The 27,500-nt window shown below is 41.7% G+C and overlaps 1 protein-coding gene across 1 annotated transcript in view; it reads right to left on the reverse strand.

Annotated features, from left to right (window-relative positions):
- Nucleotides 1-27,500, reverse strand: part of znf536 (zinc finger protein 536) — a 206,290-nt gene that overhangs the window by 67,484 nt on the left and 111,306 nt on the right. Inside the window, 1 exon segment of the mRNA XM_063882540.1 lies at nt 22,011-24,313. Coding sequence (XP_063738610.1) covers nt 22,011-24,312 — 2,302 coding nt within the window. The 5' untranslated portion in view covers nt 24,313.

The raw sequence follows: 27,500 nt of genomic DNA on the forward strand, positions 1-27,500 counted from the left end.
TTAATCTGGATCTGGATATCTGCAATGAGAGGGGCCCCAGTAAGAACTTGTGGTGTGGAGAGGGAGGACGGAGATGGAGGCGGCTAAAACCGAAATAAGAGAGTAGCACATAATTGCCTGCTTTCTATTTCCAAGCAGCCACATCAAGGCTGAGGATTGTGGATATTAATAATTGATCATTAGCTTGATAGGGCAGAGCATGCTCAAGTTTTTAGTGATGGAAGTTTGATGGCCGTTTTAGGTCTCTCCTCGGGGTCTCGAGCACTGTCACTGTACTTATGGAGAAGGTCAAGTGAGCTCATTGTTCTAAATGGAGCACTACTGCCCTAAACAAAAGGAGGTCACAACTTTAATTTGTTGGGTATTTAGCGGCATTGTATTGCTCAAATCTCTTGTAAAAGAGAAACAATGAATTTCGAATCAATGTTTTTTTTTCTTTAGATGTACTCACTACGCTGAATACATCTCATAAACTCAGATAATAAAGAAGGACGTTATTGTAACCGCTTTGCATAAATGAGACAAAGAAATATTATTTTTTTGAATAGTTTGGTAAAAGGTTACTGCCCTCAACTTAATGCCCTTTATAATGAACCTGACTTGAACTTGTTTTAAGAAAGTTTACTTGTATTGAATTATTGACTGCTGCTACAAAACAGACTGTTTAAGATCATTGCAAAACAAACATGAAGCAGTGACGCTTCCTGAATATGCATCATCCAATAAAATCGACATAAAACATCTATTATTTTGTTCCAGAGCTTCTTATGTTTCAGATAAAGCATGTCTCCACTCACAAAGTTTCGGTTAAGATCCTTAAAACTTTGAGGTTCTGGACTAGAAAAACCAGTTAATGGTCAAGCTTCTTCATATGCACTGGATGCAACAAGTGCAGCTACTTGGCCATATCACACAGAGTCAATTCAAACACTCAATTACTTAATAACTCCTGGAACACTCTGAACATCTGATTTGACGCTGTGTTGGGTGCTAGTTAACTTCCTGTTGGGGAAATGGGCTTTGATTTGCTGCCTGGTAGCCAGGGAATGTCACTCTCTATTACTCACTCCATCTCTACAGCTAGTGTACTCTGTACTCCCCCCGGTCCCATGGTGGGGAACCTCTGGGCACCTTGACTGTCGTTTAACTGCTTGTGGCACGAGGCAGCTGAGGAAATGGGTCATTAAATCCAACGAGCTGGGGCGAGCCCCCCCAGTGCCCCAGATCTGTTTCCAATCAGATAGCCTTCTTTTACAGGAGAGACAGAAAGAAGCCTAGCCCAGCAGCCCAAAGCAGACATTAGTGTCATATGCAGCGCTATGCTGCTAATAGCAGCAGCTAACAAGGACTGGGGCATTTACTTATTTATGTATTGTTATCCCAGAGGTATCTTAGCAGTGAGATCATATCAATTCCTCTGTGGATACATGGAAACACCTGGTTTTATGCACAGTTTCTAAGAATGCTTGAACTTTACCATGAGACACAAATAATTAATTGCTGCTAAAAAGATATAGGCTATCCAATGTGTATTTTAGATTGCATGGTTTATAATAGAGTACTACAGCACTTTAATAATCTACTGTACCTTGGAATTTCACAAATGATTTATTGTGCTTACTATATGAGACAAATTCATGAATGTATCAACAAAAGCTGTAGATGATGGTGATAAATAGCCAGTTTAAATATTGTAAATGTAGTAATGGGCCACAGAGGATGAAGCACACTGACTTGTCAAACCCCTTGCTTTTCATCTCTTGCCACCAACAGGTCCCTTTTTTCACTTTTCCAGATAGGTTTGTACACATTTAGTATCATTCTACCCTGAGGATAATTTCTAAAATACTTTGTAATCCCATTATTTGTCATTGGTGGTCCATACAACTGTGGATTGTTTTGGGGATGGGGGCTGTTTGTTTCCTGGATTCCTTTATAGTGGTTAAGCCCATGAGCAATGGAGGGTTAGGTGTGACTTCCAGAGAGTTCTCAAATTTGCAATACAATATTTATTCTGGTATTCATATTTCAGGATCTCATTAAAGTTCAAAGCTAACCAATGCAAGAGTATACTCAAACTTCTTTCCTTAAATATTAGCACCGTAGCTTTTATTATTGTAAATAGCACATGAGAAGTATATCGATGTCGATCCAAATGTATTTCATGACTTATTTCACATTAGTGTTTAAACCAACCCCCATGGAAACCCAACATTTATGCTAAACAACTAATTGGAAGCAATTCCGTTTGAAATGTCTTTAAAATAAAATGTGATAAACGTGAAAATACAAAGAAAATCTCTACGCAACTCTAAATGACATGAGGAACAATTGAATTTAAGATGGGATACACTGATATGTTAATATTTTATTTCCCTTACAAGAACTTCATTTGCTCTTTAGTTAAAGAAGTGTCTCAGCCCTCCAGACTCAGTTTGAGTGGAACCTTTACTATCATTTCTGTTATAAATTCTTAGTCCAGCAAAGAAATAAAATAATCCCACTGAACCCGATCACTCCAATTGTGACATGAGGTCTTCATTTGGATCTCTGTGACTTTCCAAGTCTGTGACTGATCACATCTGTAAAAAGGAAAAGGGCAGACGTTCTGCAGGAAGGTAAATACTTCAAATGTTAGCATGGGAAGTGTCTTCGATTTGTCCTTTAGGAAGATGCTAACGTGTGATACACCGTGCCCTCCCCCCCCCCCCCCCCCTTGCCTCCCCTCCTCCTCCCTCATTCATCGGCCTCACAAACTCATCTCCCTTCCTCCCCTTTTCTTTCCTCCGTCATTGCAAAATGCAGGGCCAGCGATATGAAAAAAAAAGAGAAATACTACTCACACTTGTTGCCCGGACTTTATCGCTACATTATTCTCGCCGCTCCTTCCGTTCATTTCAGAGAAAAAGATAAATGAACGACGTACATTTTGTGCACCTGTCCTCCCCTCCCCACCTTCCTCTTCCCCTAACGATAAGGGATTTCATTAACGTGAGAATGCTTGGGCTGAAAGAAACATAATTGCTTCAGTGTTGTTGTCCTCTCTGCTGCCGACGCCCTAATTTCCTCCTTGCCTTACTCTTGACTGTTAAGTGATCATTATATCAACACAGGGGATGGGCCAAGGGTAAAATATTGACAAACTGCGGTCATGTTCATGCAAAACATTAGAGAAGAGGTGGTGGAGGGTGAGTAATATTAAAAAATAACAACAAGGGGGAGGAAAAAGGGAGAATGAAAGATGCTAATAGAGTGACAGCAAGGATGTTAAGTGATGTGATCGGAGTCTGATTTAAACACGAGGTCCGATCCCTCCACCTTCCCTGATTAATACGTAAAAGAAACATTAAACATTTTTTGACTTGCCATTTACACAGCATTGCACCTAAAAGCCAGGAGGTTTGAAATGTCAGTGAATTAAGTATACTGTACATTATTGGGTTCATCCAGATGTATGTTATGACTTATTTCAAAAAATGTTTACCTTGGTTTCCAAACCAACCCCATGAAAATGAAAAGTGTATGGTAAGAAAAGATTATGAGCTAATCCTGTTTGTAAAGTCTTTAAAATACAGTGTGGATAACAAGTATTTAAAAAGAATCATATTTTTTTGACTTGCCATTTGCACAGCATTGCACCTGAAAGCCAGACGGCACAATAGACAGTTTAAAATGTCAGGGAACTAAGTAAGTAAGAGAGACGGGTGGACCGGCAGAATCTTAATTAGAGGAGCTCCGTCTAATGGAGACGGCTTTCCAGGGGTGGGAGGAGTGCCTACCACGAAATACACACATGTGCATGTATACTTGCTGACATAAACACATACGTGTACATAAATACACACGGGCTTATTGGCAGACTGTTACTTCTGCAGACAAATGTGCACAGGCAGACAGGAAGACATTTTCATGGAAGCAATTCCAATAATAAAATTAAGATAACTGAAAGGCATGAACATGTGAACAAACACCCTCAACGCCACAAGTTCAACATCAGTGCAATTAGCAAAATATCACCCCTTTTCTACTTGTATTTTAAGCCTATAACTGACCATTCAGCGACCAAATCTATCTGGTTATGGCGCGACATCACAAGAATGTTCGCCGGTAGTCTGGAAATGCATGTATAGGATTTACCTATCTATCACTGAGCAGACCTGGCTGTTGAGCCCAAGCCAGCGCCACATGATTGTGTTAATTAATCTGCCATTGTGAGCATGGGGAACAGCTGCACGGGCTCTCGTGGCTGCGTTGTCAAAGCAAAACAATGCAATGTTAAGCTTCCCCCACTGAATCTTCCATTACAAAGGAGCCCCAACAACAGGGCTAAATTCATGAATCCACAGATCAATTTTTACCAGCACTAATGTCTGACCTTTAAAGCGAAGAAGAGATTTTTTTTTAAACATGCTTCATTTGGGCTTGAAATATGGTCAGATATGTGATACCTAGGATACTAGCACACTGTTTCCCCTCCACCAACCCTTACCTCCACTCTAGCCTGGAAAGCAAACACTGTTCAGAGATAGAGATGCTGAGAGAAAAAAAAGGAGGGAGGGATGGATGGATGGACAGAGGTAGAAAATGAGCAACAGAGAGATGGAGGAAGGAGAAAGAGAGACAGAGATCAGCACAACGGAGACAAACACATGAGTGCCAGGAGTCACCAGCTGGGCGCTGGTATTTTAAAACAAAACGTCTAACGCGATTAGCAGGGATCCATCGATCGCTGTTATGTGGCGTTAATTTAGACTGGAGAGAGTGGTGGGGGGGTGGAGGAGAGGAACAAAAAGGTGAAACAAGCTTTGCATAATTACGGGTACTATAATACTGTTTATTTGAGACGTTTGAAATTGCTTTTGGACATCTACCAGTATAGAAAATTGAATCTTAAAGTGCATTTATCAAAATATATGAGTTTTTATGTGACCACCCTTCATGGAGACACATGTCACTCTTTTTTTTGGAGAGGAACAAAGGTGGAATAAGCATGTTTACAGTTCAAATTGTAGGTAAACAACACTGTTCATTTAAGTTGTTTGAAATTGCTTGTTACATGAAACTCTTGTTTTTTGGTCGGAAACAAAATCCGCCACAATGAAACGTAAACCTCACATCCATTTAGAAAACAACATTGACCAAGGGAATACATAAATAAAATTAGGTAAACTCTGCTGCCGCCGCAAATTATGTCTGCAATAAAAATACTTCACAAATAAACGGTTTAGCACCTCTAATTGAGTTCACAAAACGTTTCACTAGACAACCATTTCACTGCATTCATTACAGCTTCGCCGAATTTACAATTCTGTTGCTTGCAGAAATCACAGTGTTTGTCTTTAATGTGGCAACCAGATTAATCTTTGTTTCAGAGGGGGGGGGGGTGGCTTGCCCCCTATCACACACTCTCTACAGTGAATGGCATGGCCTTGGTGCACACTTGGCACTTCCAGAGAGATGGTGATGCACCCCGAAAAAATCATCAAGATGCCTGGCTCTCGCCCCACTCTGCAGCCGAGCCCTTCTGTCTTGTGGAAAGCCCTCCAACAGCCCACTGAGCATGCAAGAAATTGGGATGGGAAGCATTGAGATGTACTGACGCATCTGACATGTCAAATCAGTTCAAGCAAAGAAGGAGGTGATCGTTTCTTTCAGGTTTGAACCAAAGGGAGAGCTAAGGACAGCCATAAATGGAATCTAAATGGCAAGAAGGCAGGACGTTTCCTTCTCCCAGTGACACTGTCTCTCAATCTGCACCCTGTCTGAGTCTGCCAAAGTCAAATAGTGACACTGAATATGGCGGTGAATTCCAAATCAATCATTCAGTTGCCATACACTCGATAGACTGCACAAATGTTCTTTATTTACAAGAGTTTTAAACAATTCTTGGACGCATTGCGTTTAAAACCAGTTTGAAGAGCTCCCCCCAACGCACACACTTGCACACACTTGTGAAAATATAGAAACTTGAAAGCTTACAGATGGGGAAGGGTGACATGGTGCTAACTCACATCTCAAAAGTGACGCTAGCTGCAGCATCTCACCTGTCCAACACGCTGGATTTTCAGAAAGCCATCAGATGTTGCATTTACCGCAACACTGAGCAGTGTAGAGCATCCGATCAGAAGACGTACGCAGCCTGAGGTTTGGTGCACTTACACTTGACAACTCAACAGGACACTTAGTTAAGCTAGAACGGGGAATTTGTGACGCCAGAAAACAAGGTTGATATCTTGTCATTATCTTCTCCCTCATGGCTTTGTTAGTATTTACAGCTAAAATGTTACAGAGGGTGTATCGAATTGGAAGAAAGACTTTTTTTTTTTTTTCTCCTGTGGTACTGTGCTGTCGGCTCCCTGATTGTTGGAGTATAAAAATAATCGTCATGGAAATAGATCTCATTGACAACGTGCCATGTTCACACTGTGAGCAGCTTGTGCCTTGTGAACATAATCCAGAAACGTCCTCCAAAAACTTTCCTGCACAAACTTTCAATCCATCATCCTCGTTTTGCCCTTCTCTCCAAAAGATGAAACGACGGGGATGCCAGGGAAGACAAAATCCTGTCTTGTCAAGTACCAGCAAAACAGGTAGGAGGGGGATGGGCACAGGGATCAAGAAGCAAAAGTAGGGGGACAAAGGAAGCATGAGCGAAAAGGACTGAAGGATTGACCAAAACAGCTTTCCCATCCTCCTTTTGGAAAATCCACATCCTCATCTCTGTGTCTAATAGGAAATACCTGATTCTGGTCCTGAGAGTACTGCGCCGGCACGATTACACCTTACCTGTGAGGCCTGCCAGGAGAGGTGGCATTTGGCTGATCCGCCCCCCCATGAGGGTGGCTTAGCCTCAACTTAGCTCCATGTCTTGAGACAGAGGATAGCAGGAATGAGAAGGGGCCACTGGGGAAGAATGCGAGTCTCTCTCTATGAAAGCTCAGGATAAACCAGTGTCCTCAGGAGGGAAGGAGCTAACTTCTCGCAGCTGGATGGCAGCCCAGGGGTTAAAAGATGATACCTCCAAATGTGGCTACACTAAAGTCTCAAGAAGGGTCTTAACTGGGGAACCTTTTTGTCCTCAAAACACCGATTTAGACGAAACAGAGAAGTTATTTTGACACCACTTGTAACTTTCACAACGCATATAAGTTATTTCTAAAGATCCTTTTCTCCCTAGAAACTGAACAAATATATTCAAAATTCAACATTTTGTCTATTTACGGGTAGGTACACTGAACAATTTGAAAAGTTGACTTTAATTAAATGTATTATATCAACAGATTTGACAAAACTGTATTAGGTAAGTTGAACACAATAATATTAAGTTTAAATACAAAACATTAGGTTCAACTTAATATTATTGATTTCAACTAAATTGATACAGTTAGGTGACATTTCACGACAGAAAACACTTATTTGAAGTAAACGTTTCATAATATTCAGTGTACTTTCTGATGGATAAACATAATCCAGGGTTACTCATTCATTTCCTTTCAATATTGACCTCAAAGACCGTAGGTCAAGTTGACTAAACCACTCAAAATGTTATGAAAGTGGTGATCAGCAATTGTGCATGTTCAAATGCCTACTGTGGCGGATATAATAGGGCTTTAAGGCAATCAAATGTAAAACACCATATTATTGTCTGATGAAACAGCAGTAAACTGGTCAGATTTGACCCGAACACGAGGGCTAAGGGCTTTCTGATTTAAGATCTAAAACATCCATGTGTATTGTGCGCCGGTACCCAAGGCCTAATCTAGGCCTGGGTATGACTCCATTTAAGATTCTCACATGAAGGTTTATTCTTTAAGCACCAAAATCGAGAGACATTCAATTTGCTATAACTACCTTATCATCAACATAAACATATGCTCGTTGTTGGGGCCGTGGGGCGATGCTAACTTGAGGGCAGATAAAAAATATAAGGGACTTGGCAAACGTGACGAGACAGAGGTTCATTAGACGAGCTGTAAACGAAAGTGAGGACGACATCTCATCAAGCACATGTTCAACACTTGGTCCATAAGGGATCTATACCTGGGGCTGTCGCATTCTGAAGGTGTTACTCTAATAAGACAACAGTCGCTTTTATTTACAGCGAGCACAAGATGACATGAAACATGCATTAGCACATCTTCTGTTGTGCCTTTGGTGAAACAAACACCTTTGTTATTTTGTAAACAAAACATCTATCTAACAGCCTCTTTTTGTGAGCTAAAGATATATTCAAACAACATATGCTCTTGACTTGACGAAGAAGAAGAAGAAAAAAAAACACAATAGGTGTAAAGCGTCTAAATTGCAATTGCGCCGCATCTTGGAAAACAAACACTTTGCTTTGTTACCAAGACAACTAAGATAATGTGATTCCTGCGGCATTGTCGGAACTGTTACTTGCTACATTATGTGTGACAAGCTTAAGAGTAGATCTAGGAGCCTGAATGCACAGATCCAGGCTCCAGCTTATTGCGGATTGAAGATAGTCCGGCAAACCATATTTGCATGCGTAACCTTGCCAAGGAGTTAAGCTCAGCGGGCTAACATTGTCTCCACGCTTGCAAAACCATGGTTTGAAGTCAACACTGATGTATAAGACTCTATAATGCTTGCTGTGATTTGACAGTTTGTGTTACTGTTACTTCCCAAAGTGCTTAGCCCAGTGAACAAATGCAGCCCCATTCTGTTGGAGGATTTAAATGTGATCAGCACCAACATTTGTTTTTTTAATACATCTATCTGTGCAAACAGCAAATTCATAATAGAGCCTACAGGCCCATATCCTCCTCTTTCCTCGTTCTCTCTTTGCCTTCCATGGCGACAAAATGAATTCAGCTCAGAACCTAATTAATCCACAAAGGTTTCATGTCTTAATCCCCAAAGTCAAGGGGGTTATTGTCCTCACAAATGAGGTCAATGTTCCTCCCAGTGGAAATAAGGGGAAGAAGGAGCGAAACACAGAGAAGTAAAGGGAGGGACGGATGCTTACAGAGAGGCTTTCTTTCTCTGCAACTGTCCTGGTGAATAGAGGTGCGATATGGTGGCGAGAGGCCCTGCAGACTGGGACTGGAGTTCACTGCTATCAGTACAGGAATGGCTATAGAGGTATCACCATGTGAAAAAAACGGACTGAATGGCCATAATGTAATAAGAGCAGATAGAAACATAAACGGAGATGTGAAATAAATGGCATAGCATGACAGCAGTGGGAGAGGGAAAATTAAACGACTGCCAATCTCCAGCACACGGACCTTTTGAACCAGGTGGATAAGAAAGCTGGTTCTGATGCTAATTGTAACTAAGGCAAGTCACTGTCAAACTCCGAGGCGAAGAAGCATCATCCAAGTGTGACAGGACGATAGCCATGATACAGCCCTCCGTCTGGTGGGATGACAAGGGGGGATGTGACACACATGTCCACACCATGCTGCCTGAAGCACAGTCACCACCAGCGGCCCACACAGGGTCTTTTTGGGGGGACAAACCCTGGGAATAGCATGGAGCAGGCCAAATGCTCGTCCAGCACGGACAAACCCTGGGTGTAGAGCGGGCCCCATCTCCAAAGACCAAATGGCAGCCAGGGAAAGCGCAAACGCCTCAACAAGAAAGTCAACGTGCATACCCATTTTGACCGTCCTGACGAGAGCTTTCCAGAGATCTTTCGAGTCATCCAATCAAGGCTTGGCTCAAGAAAGAAGGGGCGGGGTTGCTGGCCAATGAGAACTTGGTTAAACAAAAGGTCGGCCAATAGCTCGCATTTTGGGAGGAGGGTCAGCCATGATGGAAGCGCGCTAGAAGAACGAAGTCCAAGATGACGCAATCAACAGCTTGATGAAATCTGTTGCAGTCAAATGTCCGGCCACTGCATACAGCAAGCATGGGGGCCCGACGTGTAGCAAAAAATGCTAGAACAGGCTGCGCTATGTAGGAATAAAGAGACAATATGTCATCATCTGCATATGTTGTGAAGATGATCATTACTTTTGGCACAATCTTTGGAGTGTGCTGTATTCCGTCTACAAAGGATCTACTAAAGCATGTTTGGCAAAAGCTTATTTCCAACAAATTGCTTGCTTTCTCTTTGACTGAGGATGTGCCGACACACAATGTCATGCACGCATCAAAAGCATCAGCCGGAAAACCTGCACTGTTTTTGATCACTGATAATTACTGTATCCGCACTCCAAGAAGACTCGAGGAGTAAACAAAGTGAGAAGTTGGGAAACGGGGGAGAAAAAAATCAAGAGAGGGGGGGGGCACAGCTTTGTAGCAGACATTCTAATTTCCAACTTCTCTGTGACTGCTGGAATAAAGAGAAGTTTATATTGTCATCTCCCCACCACTGGGTTTGAAATATGAGTTTAAAACTGACAGAGGGAATTAAAATCTGTAAACGCCACATATTTTTGATGTCTAATTTGAAAATCGGCTGTCAGAGTTGGTGTTTGTTGATTTTTATCAACTCAAGGGTTATTACATTTCGAGAATGTGACAATTAAAAATCCCTCAATCATTCCCATGAGCTTTTCTCTAATCATGTCAACTTGAAACGCGATATAAAGCGATGTGACAAACGTGACTGAACCTCATCTGGAGGCACGAGGTCAAAATGAAAATTGGAATGTTGATCAGGTTTCTGAGGTACAACATACTGTATACTGTAAATATCAAGGAAAATGATGACTGTCCGTACACAAAGATTATTTTAGTTTAACCAAAATTCTACACTTTCCAATGACTGTTATAGTACAATTGATGGATCCAGGGGTCAGAACCAGGTCTAAGATGCTCACCGCTGGAATAGACACTATCGGATAATAACTGACATGGAATTTGAAAACTCACTTGACTTGAGATTGTGAAAGCAAGAGGTTACCGAGCTGCTTTTCTTTCTCCTTTCCTCCCCCTGCTCTCTACACACTGCCGGCTGCATGCCTCCCCTTCATCTCAGAGGATATATAGAGGAGAAAAAAGATTTAAAAGGACTGCAAAAAAGCTCAATTGTTTATTGATTTTATAATAGGCTTAGTGCAAGAAAAATAAAGTGAGGGGCTGCCGGGGTGGCGTGGTCAACCGGAGGCGATGGCGTGACAAACACGAGGCTTACAGGCAGGTAACAGCGGCTTGAGTCCAAATGCCGGGATATTGGCTTGAGCCCTTTTTCTGTTTTTCCAAATGCCCGTTTGAGGCATTGTTATCCTGCTTTTTAAACCAGTGTAGACATAATCGCTCCTCTCGGAAACAGGGCACGGCCTTTTGGGTTTGACAGTGTGTGTTTGTGTGTAGGAGGAAGGGGAAGGAAGGGAGGGGGGGGCTCACTTCAGGATGAAATAGGATATAAAAAGGTTTGTAAGAAAGTGCCAACACATAGGTTGAGACAAACAAAATGGGGGAAAAAAGGAAAAAGGGGATGAATTAGGGAACGTCTTTGGATATAAAGGAAAATCACCATTTTAATTTAGTTTATGTAAAATGTAAAGAAAATTGACTGGGTTCAGTTTGAGCATGCTTACGTGAGTGTTCACAGCAGAGTGTGTATGCGTCTGCCTGAGAACACATGGGTGTGTGTAGGGTCTGATATATGGATGATAACACTAATTAGCTCGTTTTGTTTGGGGCACAACACTCATTAAAAACCCACTGGGGCCATTAAAGTTACCGTCCCTCCAAACCATTGCTGCCACCATATCCATCTAGACTGCTATCTCACCCAGCTCTCCCTGATTTTAATGGCCTCTGCTTCAGGTTGTTGGGTTGAGCAAAGATTTGTGGGTCTTGGATCCCTCTTCCTCTTCCCCTTTTACCCCAGCTGTCCACTTCCCTATGTCTTGATTTCAATCTTTCTCCAGTCCTCCTTCTCACGCTGTCCTCCACGTATCTCACTTTGTCTCTATCTATATCGCTCTCCCACACATACACCAATTACTACCTCCACTGCAGGCTCCATCCATACACTAATAGCTGTTTGCTGAGAAGAAACCGGGGAGGGATGTGCACTCTTCAGTCGCGTCGAGGAGGGGGCGGCGGTTGTTTCCAAGATTTACACAGCTATGTCACTGTAATACCGACAACCCTCCCCGTGATTCAGCGCGGCTTGCCGTGCCATAAGGCACACGTTACTCTGCAGCCGGAGAGACTGGAGGAGAGGCCTGCCAGGATTAGAGGAGCAGGTGTAGCATCCCGCTAACAGATACAGCACAAAGCCATATTCAAGCCCATGCTCTCTGGGGCTAGCTGTGCTAAGGCTAACAGCTTCTGCTCAACTAAAAGAAGGGTTCAAGTCAATCCATTGCATGTATTACTGTCATGATAATGTTTCAGATGGAGAAAGACCAGCTAAATGTCTAGAGAGTTCTTTTTCATTTAGACGGTCTACATGGTATCATGTTAGCTTAAATCATTAAGGCAAAGCTATGCAACTATCCCCAAAGAAAATAGGTAATCAATGTGTTCTTGTAATTACAAAAAAGTTAATTGTATCTAAGTCAGGCATATCTTATTCCTCTTGGCAAAAGTGAGCCTTTGTTTTCCAAAAACTATTGAATACACCAATGAGCCACAATAGAGGACATGTTCCTTCATTACCATGAGCATGGGCATTGCAGTCGGTAATGACCACCACTTTCTGGAACTACATTGGGGAAGTGCTCAAAAGCTGATACTTCATTGACACACTAACAGGACAAACATCACTTTGTAATATAGAGAAAAAATTGAATAAGAATCATTCAAATTAAATGAATTAGTCATTTTTGCAATGGAGAAAGAAAACTAAATAGTGGCTCTCCAACTGGTGCCATAAATATGTTCTAGCGTTCTAGTTCCGCTTAATATACTCCCCAAAAAATAAACTACTTATACCTTATAATTTCTTAAAACAATAACTGCCAGCCGTTTTAGAAAACACATTTTTTTTGAATAAATTGTATTTATATGAATATATATATATCTATATATATATTCATATAAATACAATTTATATGAATATATATATATCTATATATATATATAGATAAACATAGAAACATTTTGTTAAATATATATATTTATGTTTTTTTAAATTGATACATTTAAAAAAATATATATTATATATATATATATATTTGTATTTTATACATTTTAAAATAACACATTTTGATTTCCCTCTATTTATATGTGTATAATGAGAATAAGTAAAATATATAATTCCAGCAATATCCTTTTAAATGAACACTAAGCTTTTCCACAAACTACACAGTACTGGTCTTTAACCTCTGTGCTCACACCTCACACACACACACACTTAAGTGCAAGTCATATCCCATGTTTTTTTTTTGTTTTTATGCCATGTTGTTGAAAGGCAAGACTCTGGAAATATCCTTGGTCTCAGGTCTGGATATTAAGAGTGTTGATTAGATATATGAGTTTGCCATTTGCCCACGGAGCGTGGAGTGTCTCTGACAGAACTGGGGACCATATGGCTGGTGAGAGATTTCCCCCCTCTCTTCCTCTTCGCGCAGCCTGACAGCTGGATGGCTGCTAACTGGGGACGAGGAAGCTTGGCAGCTGCAGCTGAGAGCAACGCTTTGATGCCGCTCACCCTTTTTTACTTCTCTCTCTCTCCCTCTGCCTCTCTCTCTCACACACACACACTTAAGAACACAGACACCCACAACCAGTGTTAACTTAACAGGCACACTTTCTATAAGTTGGACAATAGAGGCAGGAGGTGAATCCTGATGGTGTGTTCATAAATTTCAATTTTTGAGTTGGTTAGGACCAGTTTACTAACCACAGCCCAGTATGCTCTGATTGGTTAGCTGGCCAGCTCTGATGTGATTGGTTAACTGCTTAGAGATGCCCCCCCCCTTAACCTATCATGTGTAATGTGTTGGAGTGCTATCAAATAGAAGCTCAAGTGTTACATAGTGATGTCATTAACATGCACAAAAACCTATACAACACACTACAGGAAAGGGAAAGGTAACCCCCCCTAAAATTAAAGCATACCTAATTTATTCACTGTTCGAAACAATGACAAAGAATAAAACTAATCTAAAGTTTTCAGCTGTTTTTTAAGTTCCTGCTGTCGTAAATATGACTACAATGGGGATGTATGGAGGGCCCATATAGGTGGGTGCAGTAAAGAGAAGGAGAGAAGAAGAAGAGGAGGTGAAGAGTGAAAAGAAAGATGTATACCAGGCGAGCAAAAGTAGCATATTTTAGATTTTCTCCACACATGTTTTTCTTTTTGATTTTTGTTGTGCTTTGACTGAAAGGGATCTTTCATCGTTTCTTGAACACAAACTAAAAGAAAGACTTCTTTGGATGTTTAGATGCAGATACCTGAATGCTTTGCGATAAAGCAACAGCAAGAAGGTGTTTTCTAATCTGAAATCTCATCTGCACCGCACTATAGCAATATGTTTTAGCATAACTCTTTAATGAAAGTAGCTTTAAATGTGAATGTATGATGTTTTTAATTGAGGTCACACTTATGCTTGTCTTTGAAAGAGAGAACATTTCTCAGTACAATAACATGCACTCCTGCCAAATACTTTTAGATGACTTTATTACGAAAAGCCAAAATGAAATATCACAACCAATGTTAGAGAAATGTTCCGCTTTGAGTTTTTCTTTTTAAAGAAATTAGCTTTCAATGGCGCCATCTCTTAAACCCAATCTCTAACACATCTGAAATATCTGATAATCTTCTCCTCTCTTTTCATGCTCCCTCTTGCGTTCATTCGCCTCCTTATCCAAGTCTGCCTTCGTACCACTTGCCCCCTTGTCCCTTTCTCAATTTTCTCCTCCTCCTTCTCCTCCCCTCGTCCATTTTCTTTTACTGTATTCCCCCACTCCAGCACTATATCCATCTCTCCTCCTTTCTTTCCCTACGGCAAGCCAGCTCCTCCTCTTGTTGAAGGCCCCCTGTTGCTGCCTGCGATCAACCAGCTCTGAACTGGTGAATTTAGCGAAGGGGAAGGGTGGGGGGGAGGAGGAGAGGAGAGATGATGTATAAGAGCAGGAGGGAAAGGAGAGAGGAGAGTTTGGCTGGAGCCAAGAGGAGAGCAGCTGGGCACGGCTAACAGGGAATGATAATGACCTCAGAAATCTGCTGTTCGCTCCACAACAATAGGGTGCTCAGTCGCCTGGAAAATTGTGTTCATCAGCTAGCTCTGCTCACTTACTAATTGACATTGCCAAATATTTTAAGAACAATTGGAATGTGGCAGGGGGGGAGCGAGTGAAACAAAAAAAAAAAAGCTCAGAGATCTTAATCCCTGGACTTAATTCCTCCCTCACTTTTTTTCCATCCTCTTTTTTTTTTGTGATGCTACAACTACGGGAAAAAAAGCACATTTTTCATGTCGCTTTCTGCTCTCATGTCAGCGCCGTGATGTTGACACAAAAGGCTTTTCATGTGACCTGTCAATGGGGTTAAGAGGGGGAGATTGAGGGGGGGGGGGGGGGGGGAGAATGACAGAGAGAGAGAAGAGGCTGAAGATGAGGAAGGAAGGAGGGGAGGGGGGATGGAGAAACTGCAGATTCCTCACTCATAGTATCACATGCCTGGCCCTCCATTTTTAATGAGGCAAAGGTCAACGTATTCTCTTGCTCTTTCATACACAGGAGGAACCCCAATCATGCCCAAGTTAACTTGTTCAAACAAACCCCCATCAAGCGCCTCCCCACCACAACCACCCTCACCCCTCGCCTCTCCACCCCCCCATACTCAGCCGCCGGACCATCCAGTGCCATCCATTTGCATTCCCTGACCAAGAGCTCATTTCGCAGGAATTCCACATTGACGGAGTCAGGCAGCTGTCACCCGACGGAGAGAAAGGGGAACTTGGCATTCACCCTCATTCAGCTTTGCCCCCCCTCGGTTAAGCACACACATAAACAATCAAAAGAAGAGGAAACTTTTTTTTTTGACTGAAGGAAGAACAAACGCGCATTTAGTCCGCGCATTTACATGAGCATCCTGGGTAAACACTCTCCGAATTTCCAGCACAAGTTGCGACTGTGATGTTAATTTATGTCTTTTTCTTTCTCTTGTTACTTTTTCCTCCCCGCATTTCTCAAACGGGTTGTAAGAAAGACGCCTTCTCTATTCCCTTTTTCTACTCACTTTTTAGCAATGACACTGGAGAAGATAGCTTGTTGATGTATTAAGAATATTAATATTCAAACAGTCTACCTGACGGAGTAAGGCAGCCTTCTGTTATGGAAAGATAAATATTATGTTTTAATTATAAAAACATAAAAAGGGAACGGGGAAGACAGAAGAAGACGGAGGGAGTGTATGTGTGTGTGGTTGTTCCGGGAGAAAGGTAAGCTATGTTTTGGCAACGAATTGGCGTTGAAGAGTGGATGGCATAATGTGATGCTGTTTACTGAGGAATGTGATGCCCTGTCATCTCCCCCGTTTTTCTCACTCCACTCACTCTCTCCCCTCATCGCCTCTCCTTCACTCTTTCAACAGTCCATTTTTCCTCCTTTTTTTTGTCCTGCTTCATAACCAGGCGGGGAATCCTAACGTGATCATTAAGACATAAAACGGGCTGATAAATGTTTCATAAGGACAAGGCTAGCCACTGATAGCCACCCAGGAATACTGAGGAGCAAACCCAGGCTCGCAGTGTTTCCCCTCGATCAAACACACTCCTCGGAATACAATTGGAATTTTAAAATGTCTAAAAAGCCCTGGCTAATTCCCACCATGGGTAATATTTACAAATTGAGTCTGAAAGACGGGAGAGCAGAGGGAGAAATCAAATGAACTGTGCAAGGAATAAGAGAAAGACGAACAGAGAAATAAATTGGCCTTTTATATTGTGCAAGCGTGTACAAAAATACTAAGTCTGCATTTATCCGAGACATGTCAATCAGCATGGCACACTGACAATTAGTGCGTTTGAATAGAACTTTTATCATTTAGCAGACACCAGAGTCCTGACCTACTGTACAAAAATACAGCTCGGGGAATGATTGTGCCTGCAACACAATGACTGTCTATTTAAGTTTGGTGACACATAAAAAAAAACACAGATATGACAGGCCAGACTCCTACAAATGAGTGGGGGGTAGAAGGCTCAGGTTTTGTAACCACTCTCTGATTATAGAGAAAAGAAGAAGAATAGTGCGAAGGGTTGGGGGGAAGGAGCAGAGGAACGGATGTCAATTACAAAGAAAAGTAATTTATGCAAAGGGGAGAGAAAAAAAGAAACGGGAGACATAATTCATTATTTTTTAATGCACATAGTTTTACACTCATATATTATGGCACGCACTCACAGAGGGCTGGCCTCATTTCAAAGTGCTGGCTGCAGTGAGGTGCTGGACTACCGTAAAGAGGTATAAGTAAGGTATTCTGGATTTTCTTAGTGAGATATTTTAAATGTGACTGACACTTGTGCCTAGTTTTTGCAATTGATGGTTGCACACAAACACTTTTTTTACTGGATAATTATTTTTTTGGTTGGTGTTAGATCTTTAAATAACCTGCTTTAATGTTGAGATAACAGTCCTTGATACACAAAATAAATGTTTTGATGATTTGCCTCCTTACTTACTAAACGGAAACGTATGGAATTAGATTTTCCATTCCCGCCTATACATAATAAATACATACATATATAAAATGTACAAAGGTATTGATGAAAGTGTTGTATTATTGTATGCAATGCCTCTCTGTGAACATTTAGTCCACATTTGGTGAAATTTTGATTATAATTTCCATACATAAATAAATGTGATAAGGCAGATGCGGTGCCCTTGGAAGAAGCCAACACTTTCACATTTTTTTATTTTATGGAGAGGAACTGAAATAACAAATGATTTTGTTGTGAAAAATGTTTATATAAACATCTATTTAAAAAAATAGACACATTAAGACATGAAAAAGACATGTATGTGCTTTGTTAAACCTCTGGTAGGGGTGTCTTAACTTTTAGGGGCCTTAGTCCCTCTTCTACTGGGTCAAATTAACCCACACTGAGGCCCAAGGAAATACAAAATATGGGCCCCTATCGAGCCACATTAGCCTCAAGTTTAAAGTGTTTTTTCTCATTTAGTTTGTATTGATTTGATTTAGGGACACAATATAGACGGACTATTGATTGAAATGTTGGCATAATAAGTATTTTGTGTCACAGGTAACCTCTAAAAGGCAGTAGCAGTAATTCAAAATAACTTCCTTTTTTTCTCTTTTTTTTTTAAACCCCAATGTAGTGAATCTTGGACATTAAGGGTCACAAGCATTACTCATTTTTTAGGTTCAACTATGCTACATTTATTATTTTTGTAAGTAAAATAATCAATAGCAATCCTCACAAGGCATACCTCTGTGATATTGCCAGGTGAAGACTCATTAACTAAAATTCCTGACAGTATCCAGTGAGGTCATGTTTGTCACCATGCATATTCATAGTAGTCTGGATCTTGTTTAACTCTACTTTATTCCTGTTAATGACACAGTAATTACACTGTAACAGTTTGTCCGCATGTGTAATTACGCCCCCATTGTACCGTCGCAATTAGATGAATATCCATGCTTTATAACCTAAGGCGTCAAGTTGGCAAATCCAATTTCAATTTGTATGGAGCATTTTGCCTGCTTGTTTGAGCCGCGGTAAAGACCAGGGATATGCAGGCTAATCCTCGCCACGTTACAACGCTGTTCCTCTTAAAAAATGTACACATCTCCGGAGACACAGAGAAAAAGAGAGCCAGAGGGAGTGTGTAGAGTCTTTTACAGCCAAGAGGTGGGAGTGGGGTTTAAAGGAAGTGGGAAGGTCGTTGAGGTACATGTAAGCAGGACCGCTTTAGGCCTTACATGCGTGCAGCAAAGCCTATTTTTACACGTTAAGCTACATTTTGCCTATAATGGGAAGACGCAATCGTGCAAAATGAGGATTTTCTATGGGAGGTTATTTGCATGTTAAAGCCGGCTAAATAAGAGGTTTTCCAAAGATCCTTACGGATGTGATGAGCTGTTTTACCTGTTGCTGAATCCCTACATGACGATATAACACTGTGTTTCCCTCTACACTGCTTCACTGAGGGGGTGGGAAACGCAGTACAAGGAAAACCAAACAGAAAAAACATGGTGATGGACATTTATGTAATTACCTCTTTGTTTTCTTTAAAGGAAATAAAGCATTTGGTTGAATAAGAAAATAAGCTCAAGGTTAGCTGCAGAGCTATATTGTAATACGGAAGGTCCTTAAAGGACATCTCTGACAGAGGCCTTTGTTTTTCTGCTCTTTTCTTCCTGAATTCTGCCTTTTCTTTCAGTCGTTGCTTTTAAACAAATGCCGTCTCAAAGACAAAAGCGGCGGAGTTGACCTTCTTTCACAGTTGAGATGTTATTTTTGATTACTATAATTCAAGTTTAACTCAAAATTGCTGTGGGTAGGTGGTGGGGCAGAGGCTCACACACACTTTGCAGGTGCACGCACACACAGAAAAAAGACAAGCCTTGCCTTTTTTAAAACCTGCGATATTAAGATAAAGACAATGGTACAGTAGCCACATCCTGTTCGCTCACTAAGGGAGTGATATTCACACACACTGTAAAGCATATACACAGACACGTGCACACAGACAACAAACATGTATGCCGAGGAGAAGCATGACACCTTTCTCCACATGATACTCAGACACATTTTTTCTCACACATCAAAGCTTCTAATTTGAGAGTCCCTGAGCTCTAAATGTGAATCGCATTGTGTAAGCTGTGAAGACAGACAAGTTTCGCTACCTCTGATTAAAAAACAGGAAGTAGCAGAAGCAGCTTATTAACCATTTTTAACGACAAAGCTGTTAATTTCTCGCGTTTTCCTGCAGTATAAGACTGCTGAACAAGCTCTTTAAAGTGTGCACATATTTATTTATCATTACAATAAACAGTAGTTTATTCCTGTAGAGTATTCAATTTTACATTCTGCTTTTATTTTATTTTATATGTATTATAGTCTTACACATTTATTTGCACATTGGTCACATGAATCATTGTCTTGCACTATTTTATTTATATTCTGTTTCTTTTTGCACTATTTTTACTTTCTTTTATATATTTTTGTTGCATTGTTTGAGGTGCCTGGGACTATAGATGTGTATTGCCATAACTAAACTGTCGCTACTGTGCAAATGACAATAACACCTTTGAATGTTAGAATCTATAATGGTATCGGTATTGGGCACTTTTATTACATTTCTCTTTAAAATTAACAAGTTTCCTCCTCTGCCTTGGTTTTCTAGCTGTGCCTTTGATTACTCTTTTTGGCAGACACACTCACAAAGCTCTGCAATAACAATGTGAGGACCGCCTTTTAGATATGACAGCGGCAGATTGACAAAGACTTTAAATGTATCAAGCCCTAATACACAAAGACAAAAGAAACACCAATATTAAGATCTCATATAAAACAGCAGGCTATTTTTTTTTTCTTGTGCAATGTTGTCCATACACTATTTTAATTATATTTATAATTCTTTAATCTTACCTTCGCCAAAGATGGTGCCCCGGGGGTGAGATTTAACCACTCGACTAAATCAAATGCATGTTTTTGTGCTTTGTTAGCATTTGGTCAAAAATACTATGGGTTTTTATTTCTCAATTATTATTTTTACTGTAATTTTATTTTGTATACCACACACTGGCGGTTAATATAGTACTTCTGAAGTTGTTGAAACGCCACGAGCTGTACTCATCTGACTCAAAGTGCTCGAGTCAAAAAAGAGACACAGAGAAAGAGAGATGGAGAGAGAAACTTCCAGCATTAAAATTCAGAAGATAATTACATCCGCTACACCCCCACCCTGTTGAGAAAGTGTAATGTTTAATAGTCTCTATAAAGAAAATAGGTTTTTATCTCACTCTCATTTTCATTAATTCCTAATTGGGGTGGGGGGTTGTCTGTTATTATTTCTTAGATTAAAATAAACATAGCCTGTCCCATGTTCAAACCCATCACACTACACGGGCACGATAAGGACTTCATGCCTCTGTGAATAAATAAACAATTCCGTCTCCACTGGTGGAATTAAGTTGCTTACAGCCTTAAGCTAAGCCACTCTGATTTATATTTATATTTATCTATTTTTCTCTCAAAAGACTTAAAAGCACATGCTTGCTTTTGCAAATGAAGTTCACCATTTTTTTGACCTGCTTTATATGTATATCTTTAATTAGTGTCTTGTTTAGCTTAAACCAACTGATTATCGCATACTCGTGACCTAATTACTGCGCACGCTTCTTAACGCCGCCGTAGTGCCCTGAGGAGCTTGCGAAAGTTACCTTTAAAAACTTGTGTAATCATTAGCAACGAGCCTCCCTTAATCCCACTAAACATACACTTATCTAGCCCCGACCGGCCTGTGTTTGCCGGGTAGGCAGAGGGAGAGGGGGGGGTTGTCTTCAACATGTTTATTAAAGACATTTATTAATCGCTGTGGTTAAAACTAGTTTGTCCCTACGCTCCCAGTCTTTACTCTTCTTCCACAGAGATATAGACTAGTAACCTGCAATTGTGAAGCAGGTCTGTTTCTGGCTTTTGTTCGCTGTTAAACTTCTGTTTGTCTTAATGTTCATGGTAGCAACAACATAGCAGTGCCAGAGGACAATATATATTATATTATGTACAGCATTATATCTTGCAAGTTAGACATCAGTACCTTTTTACATCTGAGTATATGATTTACAGTACGCTCTGTTCACTTGGATTTAATAAGCAGTGTGCGTGTGTGAGGGTGTGTGGGTAATTGAACAAAGACGTTAAATATCTGAGTTATGTGAGGAATGTGTGGCCTTGACTTTGTGGGATTAAGTTATTTTTGTATTCCTCCACATGTTTACATTATACAATATGATTATTATAGGGCATAGGTAGAATTGTTGAACAGTAAGAATGTATCATTCAGTAAACATAATTCCTGAGAGTATGTAAACTGGATAAAATCCCTTTATAGACAGACCCAACACAAGTGCTTGTCATTCATTCTCTGATTTTCTTTTCTCTTACCTGAAGATGGTGAGGAGGGATGTGGGCTGTCATCCTGGACGCTTCCAGTCTGGGAGTGTGCTCCTCCGGCTCCGCTCTCTTCTGTCACATTGGATGAACCGGGAGTGGTGGAGCGGCTGATGGACTGGGACTCTGGATCGCTCGCTGATCCGCGGCGTTCGTCCAGTCCTTGTTGCTGCACTGCTTCCTCATGGGCTCGCCTGTCTTTGCCGTGAACACGGGAGTGGACGACCATTTGATGGTACGTTCTGAAGACCCGTCCACAGTCAGGGCATTCTGAAGGTTTCTCCTTCATGGCGGAGAGACTGGAGAGACTGAAGTCGATGTTTGGACTTCCCAAGCCAGCAAGGGCTCCGGGACCCTCTGTGTTGCCGTGGACAGACATTAAGTCACGGTGACCATCAAAGCCTCTTCCATCTTCCTTAATGGACATCAGGGCTCCGCTTGCGGCCTTGGATCCCTGCAAGGCCTCCGAGAGATGCTTCTGCTTGGAGCTATCATTGGAAGCAATCAAGGAGTAGTCTTGTTTGTCCTTTGAGTAGGAAGCCAGGGCCCCAGCACCACTCATCTCATCTTCTTGCCCTTGGGGTATGTGGTGCTGGTGGTGCTGCTGCTCCTTGGGCATGAAGGCCCTGTCCATTGCCATGCCACGAGCCATTATCTGCCAGGCTTGGTAACTATTGAGGGAGTCCATCTCCGCCACTTTAGCAGCTGCTTGGAGGCGCTCCATGCAGCTCGACTTCAGCGGTGGCACAAGATTCAGACAACCCAGGAGTGAGCGCTTCTCGTTTTCGCCCAGACTGTGGCCCATTCCTCCTGCCATGGGCCCCAGCAGCTTCCCTAGCATCTCCTTTTCCTTCATGGCTATCCCAGCCTTAGCCAACATTTGGTGCTGCTCACTCAGCCCTTGTTTATCTGGGGACAGGAACCCTCCCTGAAGACAGGAGATGTAGCGGGAATACAGATTGGCATGAGCTTCCTGAGCAAGATTGTTCATGCTATTGACGGCAGCCATCTCCTGCTCACTGGGCTGGTTCGGCTTGTTCTTGATTGCCAGCTTGTTGAGATGCACCTTCATATGGTTCTTGAGAAACCAGGGTTCCTTGAAGCGACGGCCGCAGATTTGGCAGCAGTGTTCAAATGAGTCCTTGTGCTTGCGCATGTGGCCCTTAAGAAACCAAGCTTGGCTGAACACCTGGCTACACACTTCACAGCGGAATTCCGTTGCCGGCTGCGTGCCACCAGGACCAGCAGTCCCCCCACCCTGTGTGTTCTCTGCTGTAATATGGGCCTTCTCCACATGACTTATCAGTTCCTCCTCATGGGCGGCAGCAAACTCACACAGAGTACATTTGTAGGGCTTGTGGAGAATGCGGATGTGGCGGTCCAGCTCCTCACGCTTCTTGAACTTTCCTTTGCAGAAGGTACAGCGGAAGCCTGTAGTCGGGTTGAAGGACTGTTCATCCTGGGTGCCAGCCGGCTTGGGTGAAGACGAAGGTTGGGAAATTGTTTCTGGGGTAGCCATGCCAGAGGGTGGGAGAAGGCCACAGGCTGAGCCTAGTTGCTGCTGCTGATGGGTGTTAGAGCTGCTATTGAGGCTCACATGGGGTGTTGGAGGGGTCACGATGAGACTGCTGCTCCCCCTCATCTGCTTGTCCCTTAGGATGGCCCTCTCTTCCAGCTCATGCAGAAGCCTATTCTCCTCTCTGACACGACCGCGGCCTTTCCCAAGATTCCCCAGCTTGTGGGTGCGCAGATGGATCTTCAAGTTGCCCTTTTGAGCTGCTCGGTGGTCACAGTAGGGGCACTTGAAGGGTTTCTCTCCTGTGTGGGTGCGCATATGCAGTGATAGGATGCTGTTAAAACGGAAGCGCTTGCCACACAGTGGACAAGGATACTTCCTATTTTTGCGGGCGTCATCTTCAATATCATTCATCTGGGACATGATGCCCAAGTTCTGGCCATTGAGAAACTGCTGCAGGTCAACACGCCCGTTCAACCCGCTCAGTGCCCCTGCGTCAATGTCTCGGTTGAGCTGGTTGGCTAACAGGGCCATCTGACTGCTGATAGGCTGACTGGCCAGGGCTGTGTGGTGGGTCTTCTCGTCCAAAGGCGTGGCTGCTTTCTCTTCAGGGATCTGTTGTGGGCGGTGCAGGTCAGGAAAGGCGTGTCCTAGCTGGGCAGTAAGCTGATGAAGCTTTTGACTGATGGGGTAGCGGCCATTTAACACTGCATTGCTCAGATGGGCATCAGCGTCGGGCACCGCTGACGACACACCAAGACACAAACTAGAGTCCTCCATCCTGTAAAACCAGACAAAAAGAGGGAAAAACATTAGAAATAATTTAATGAAATGAAAAGAAAATTGACGTTTTAGTAAATAAAATTAATTCTAAAGACACTTTGCCATTATTGCGGTGATGCTCTCTTAGTATTTGCTTTCCAGATTGCAGATTGAATATTATCCAACCACATGTTCAAGACTAATGTGTTTCCTCACTTAGGGGAACAACACCTGTGCTGTGTCATCCAGTACAGAGAAAAACATTGCATTTGATGCATAGCATTCAGCGTGAATTGTCAGCGCCAAGGGCCTAGAGAAACACTGTGACTCTATATAACTTTTTCAAAATGTAACGGATGAAATAATTACTCCGTAAACACAGTGAGCAGTGTATAATTAAGCTACTTGTGCCCATCCTATCAGAATTCCTCCAATTACACGCCTTAATGAAACGGAGCAACAGCATTGTCGGGGAGCCACCACAATACTACAATTATGATATTAACAATAGCACTTAAAGCCAAGGGGTTACTCCAGCAAACACAACACTCTTATCTTGTTGCGACAACACTTGTCTTGGCGCAAAAATTCTATTAAAGATCTGCACTACATTTGATGTGAATAACTTCTGCTTCTTCTTTATTCCCCCAGTTTTATCTATGTGTGTCTTCCTCTCTCTACCTTACCCTCTAAAGTTGGTTTAAAGATAGAGAAACAGTTTCCAAATGCAGCACAAATGCATTGGTTGATGCATGGTTGAGAGGAATAAGCAATGTATTGTTTTATTTACAGTGTGACACATTTTGTAGTCCTGGGTTCCTGTATTGCAACATTTAACACCATTTTCTGAACATGCTGTGCCTTCGATGTTTCTATTTCATTTGTGTAACATCAGTGAGTAAAACCAAAAACAAACTGAAAAACTTTGTTTTTCATAAAGATCCATCTGCTCTAGAGAGAGAGAGGTGCAAACATCTATGTGCACACTTCCTCTTACTGCTGGCAGGGGTCAAACCCTCAGAAACAATAACCATGGTTCTGCTTTGGTCAACAAAATATTGTATAATATCTCATTAAGCTGATTAGTATGCTGCCTGGTAACAGTGGCAGCCACTGTGCTGTAACGCATGATTATAATCATCAAAACATCTTTTCATGGAGAGGCAGTGTAAAGCACTGGCATTAGGTGAGTTCACTTTTAAAAGAAAGCATGATCATTTTTAGCTTATGGACCCAATCCTGCAGCAACAGGACACACCCACCATAAAAATATGTGCACACATGTTCCGTATACACTTTACAGGCACGAAGGGCAACTAAGGTTGTGCCAGACTTTGTCTTCCTCTATCTCTCTCCACCTACAGTATGTTTCTTAAGCATGGAGGACACAACATTTAGCTTTTTCTCATTTTAATGTTTTTCCCTCCTCTCCCATTAGTAGGAGGTTAGCAGACATAAGGGGTCTGTTCTTTTAGCCACCAGCCCCACCAACACGCAGTTGATGGTGGATTCTTATCTTGCGGACATGAATCAGACACTGTGAACAACTTCCACTTGTGTTTAAAGGAATGTGACACTCGTAGGCTGCCCTTTGGAGATCTCCTTATTCCTCCCCACATGTATCTTAAGCCATTATACTGAATTCTGAACAATATATAGGGCAGGCTATGTTCTGTGGGCTTATAGATGCTTGTGTCATACTTACATTTACGACAGATGTAACGATCGTGTTATCATGTGACAAGTTTATACTTGATTGGAGGAAAAATAGATACTGTATACGTGTGCATTTATTGTGAAGATAATATTGGGAGAGAATTGCTAATACAGATAAAACTTTGTTAGACTGCTTTAAATGGCTTAGGTTTTAAATTGTATTTATGTGACACCCCAGTTTCCATCACCAGGCGTGCTTATATCGGAGAAGACCTTATTTGAATGGGCCCTTTTTACAGAGGCGGCTGCCTTTTGGAATAGAAATCTGTGATTTAAACTAGGCTGATGAGCTGTTGCTCATTTGGGGAGATAGCAGCTTGCCCTTTTCTTCAATTTGATTTCTGCCTTTATCTTTAACATATAACAAAGGCAGATAGACAATGGAATAATGTGAAATGAACTGACGAATCCAGTTTGTGTTTTTTATAAACGTATCCTGGCTGACGAGCGTATGCAAATGAGACACATTAATATGCTTGCCTTGCTCCCCAGTCATTTTATATTTTTTCCCCTGATTAAAAAGGACATTTCTTATGTGACATCCCCCCTCTGCTCGTATCAACACACAAGGAATCGGAGGCTGGTGTACAAGTAGAAGCACACACGCGCAGGCAATGACGCACCCATACACAACCCTACAAGACAACAATTCAATATGTGCATGCCCTCCAAAAGACTCTGAGAGTATAATCAAATGGCTGCCCACAGAAATCACGCCAACAACTCTTTCTTTTTTGACATCTGCATGTTTCCGGCATGAGGCTCATGCAACCATCAAATACACAGAAGAAAAAACAACAACATAAATGTAGCGGTACTTTGCTTTTAGAAGATCAAGGCTCAGGTTTGTCATTCTTACCGGTTGTATTAAGGGAAGTGCCACTTTGTCCCTATTATGTCTCAGTGTCTCTGCCATGGATATGAAGCCTGTGCAGACTCTGATAAGAAGAAACTCTGCAGCTTCATGCTGGTACAGTATCTATGTGCCGTTATTCTAACCTATATAACCTTATCATTTCCTGGCATGTACAGCCATGCTGCCTCATTAAAACTATTGGTTCTTGTGATACCTCTAAAACCACAAAGACTTCCTTTAGCATTTTCTCACGACAGTTCAGTTGTTGTCTTCATAGTTTGTGGTTTAATATTCAGCAAAGCACCACGTGCACCCCCTAAACACACACGAAAACACTACGCACACTCGTGCACAGAAACTGATTTCACTCGGTTTTTCTAAATGCATTTTCTTCTTTGCTCTCTTCTTTTTTCTTTTTTTTTTCTCGGCAAGCCTCAGCTTAATTATAAGTGGTATCTGTAACACAATGGAAGTGTATTTCAGTCAGCATTTGAATGTGCTCGGTTCATTTCTGTCTTATCAATGGCACCATGCATCATAAATGCATAAGGGATTTGTATGTGTCTCTCTAATTGTAACCATATACAAGTAAATGAAAGAAAGTGTCAATATTAGGCACCTATTATAAATGCAT

This window comes from Eleginops maclovinus, chromosome 4 (assembly GCF_036324505.1).
Source record: "Eleginops maclovinus isolate JMC-PN-2008 ecotype Puerto Natales chromosome 4, JC_Emac_rtc_rv5, whole genome shotgun sequence".
NCBI lineage: Eukaryota > Metazoa > Chordata > Actinopteri > Perciformes > Eleginopidae > Eleginops > Eleginops maclovinus.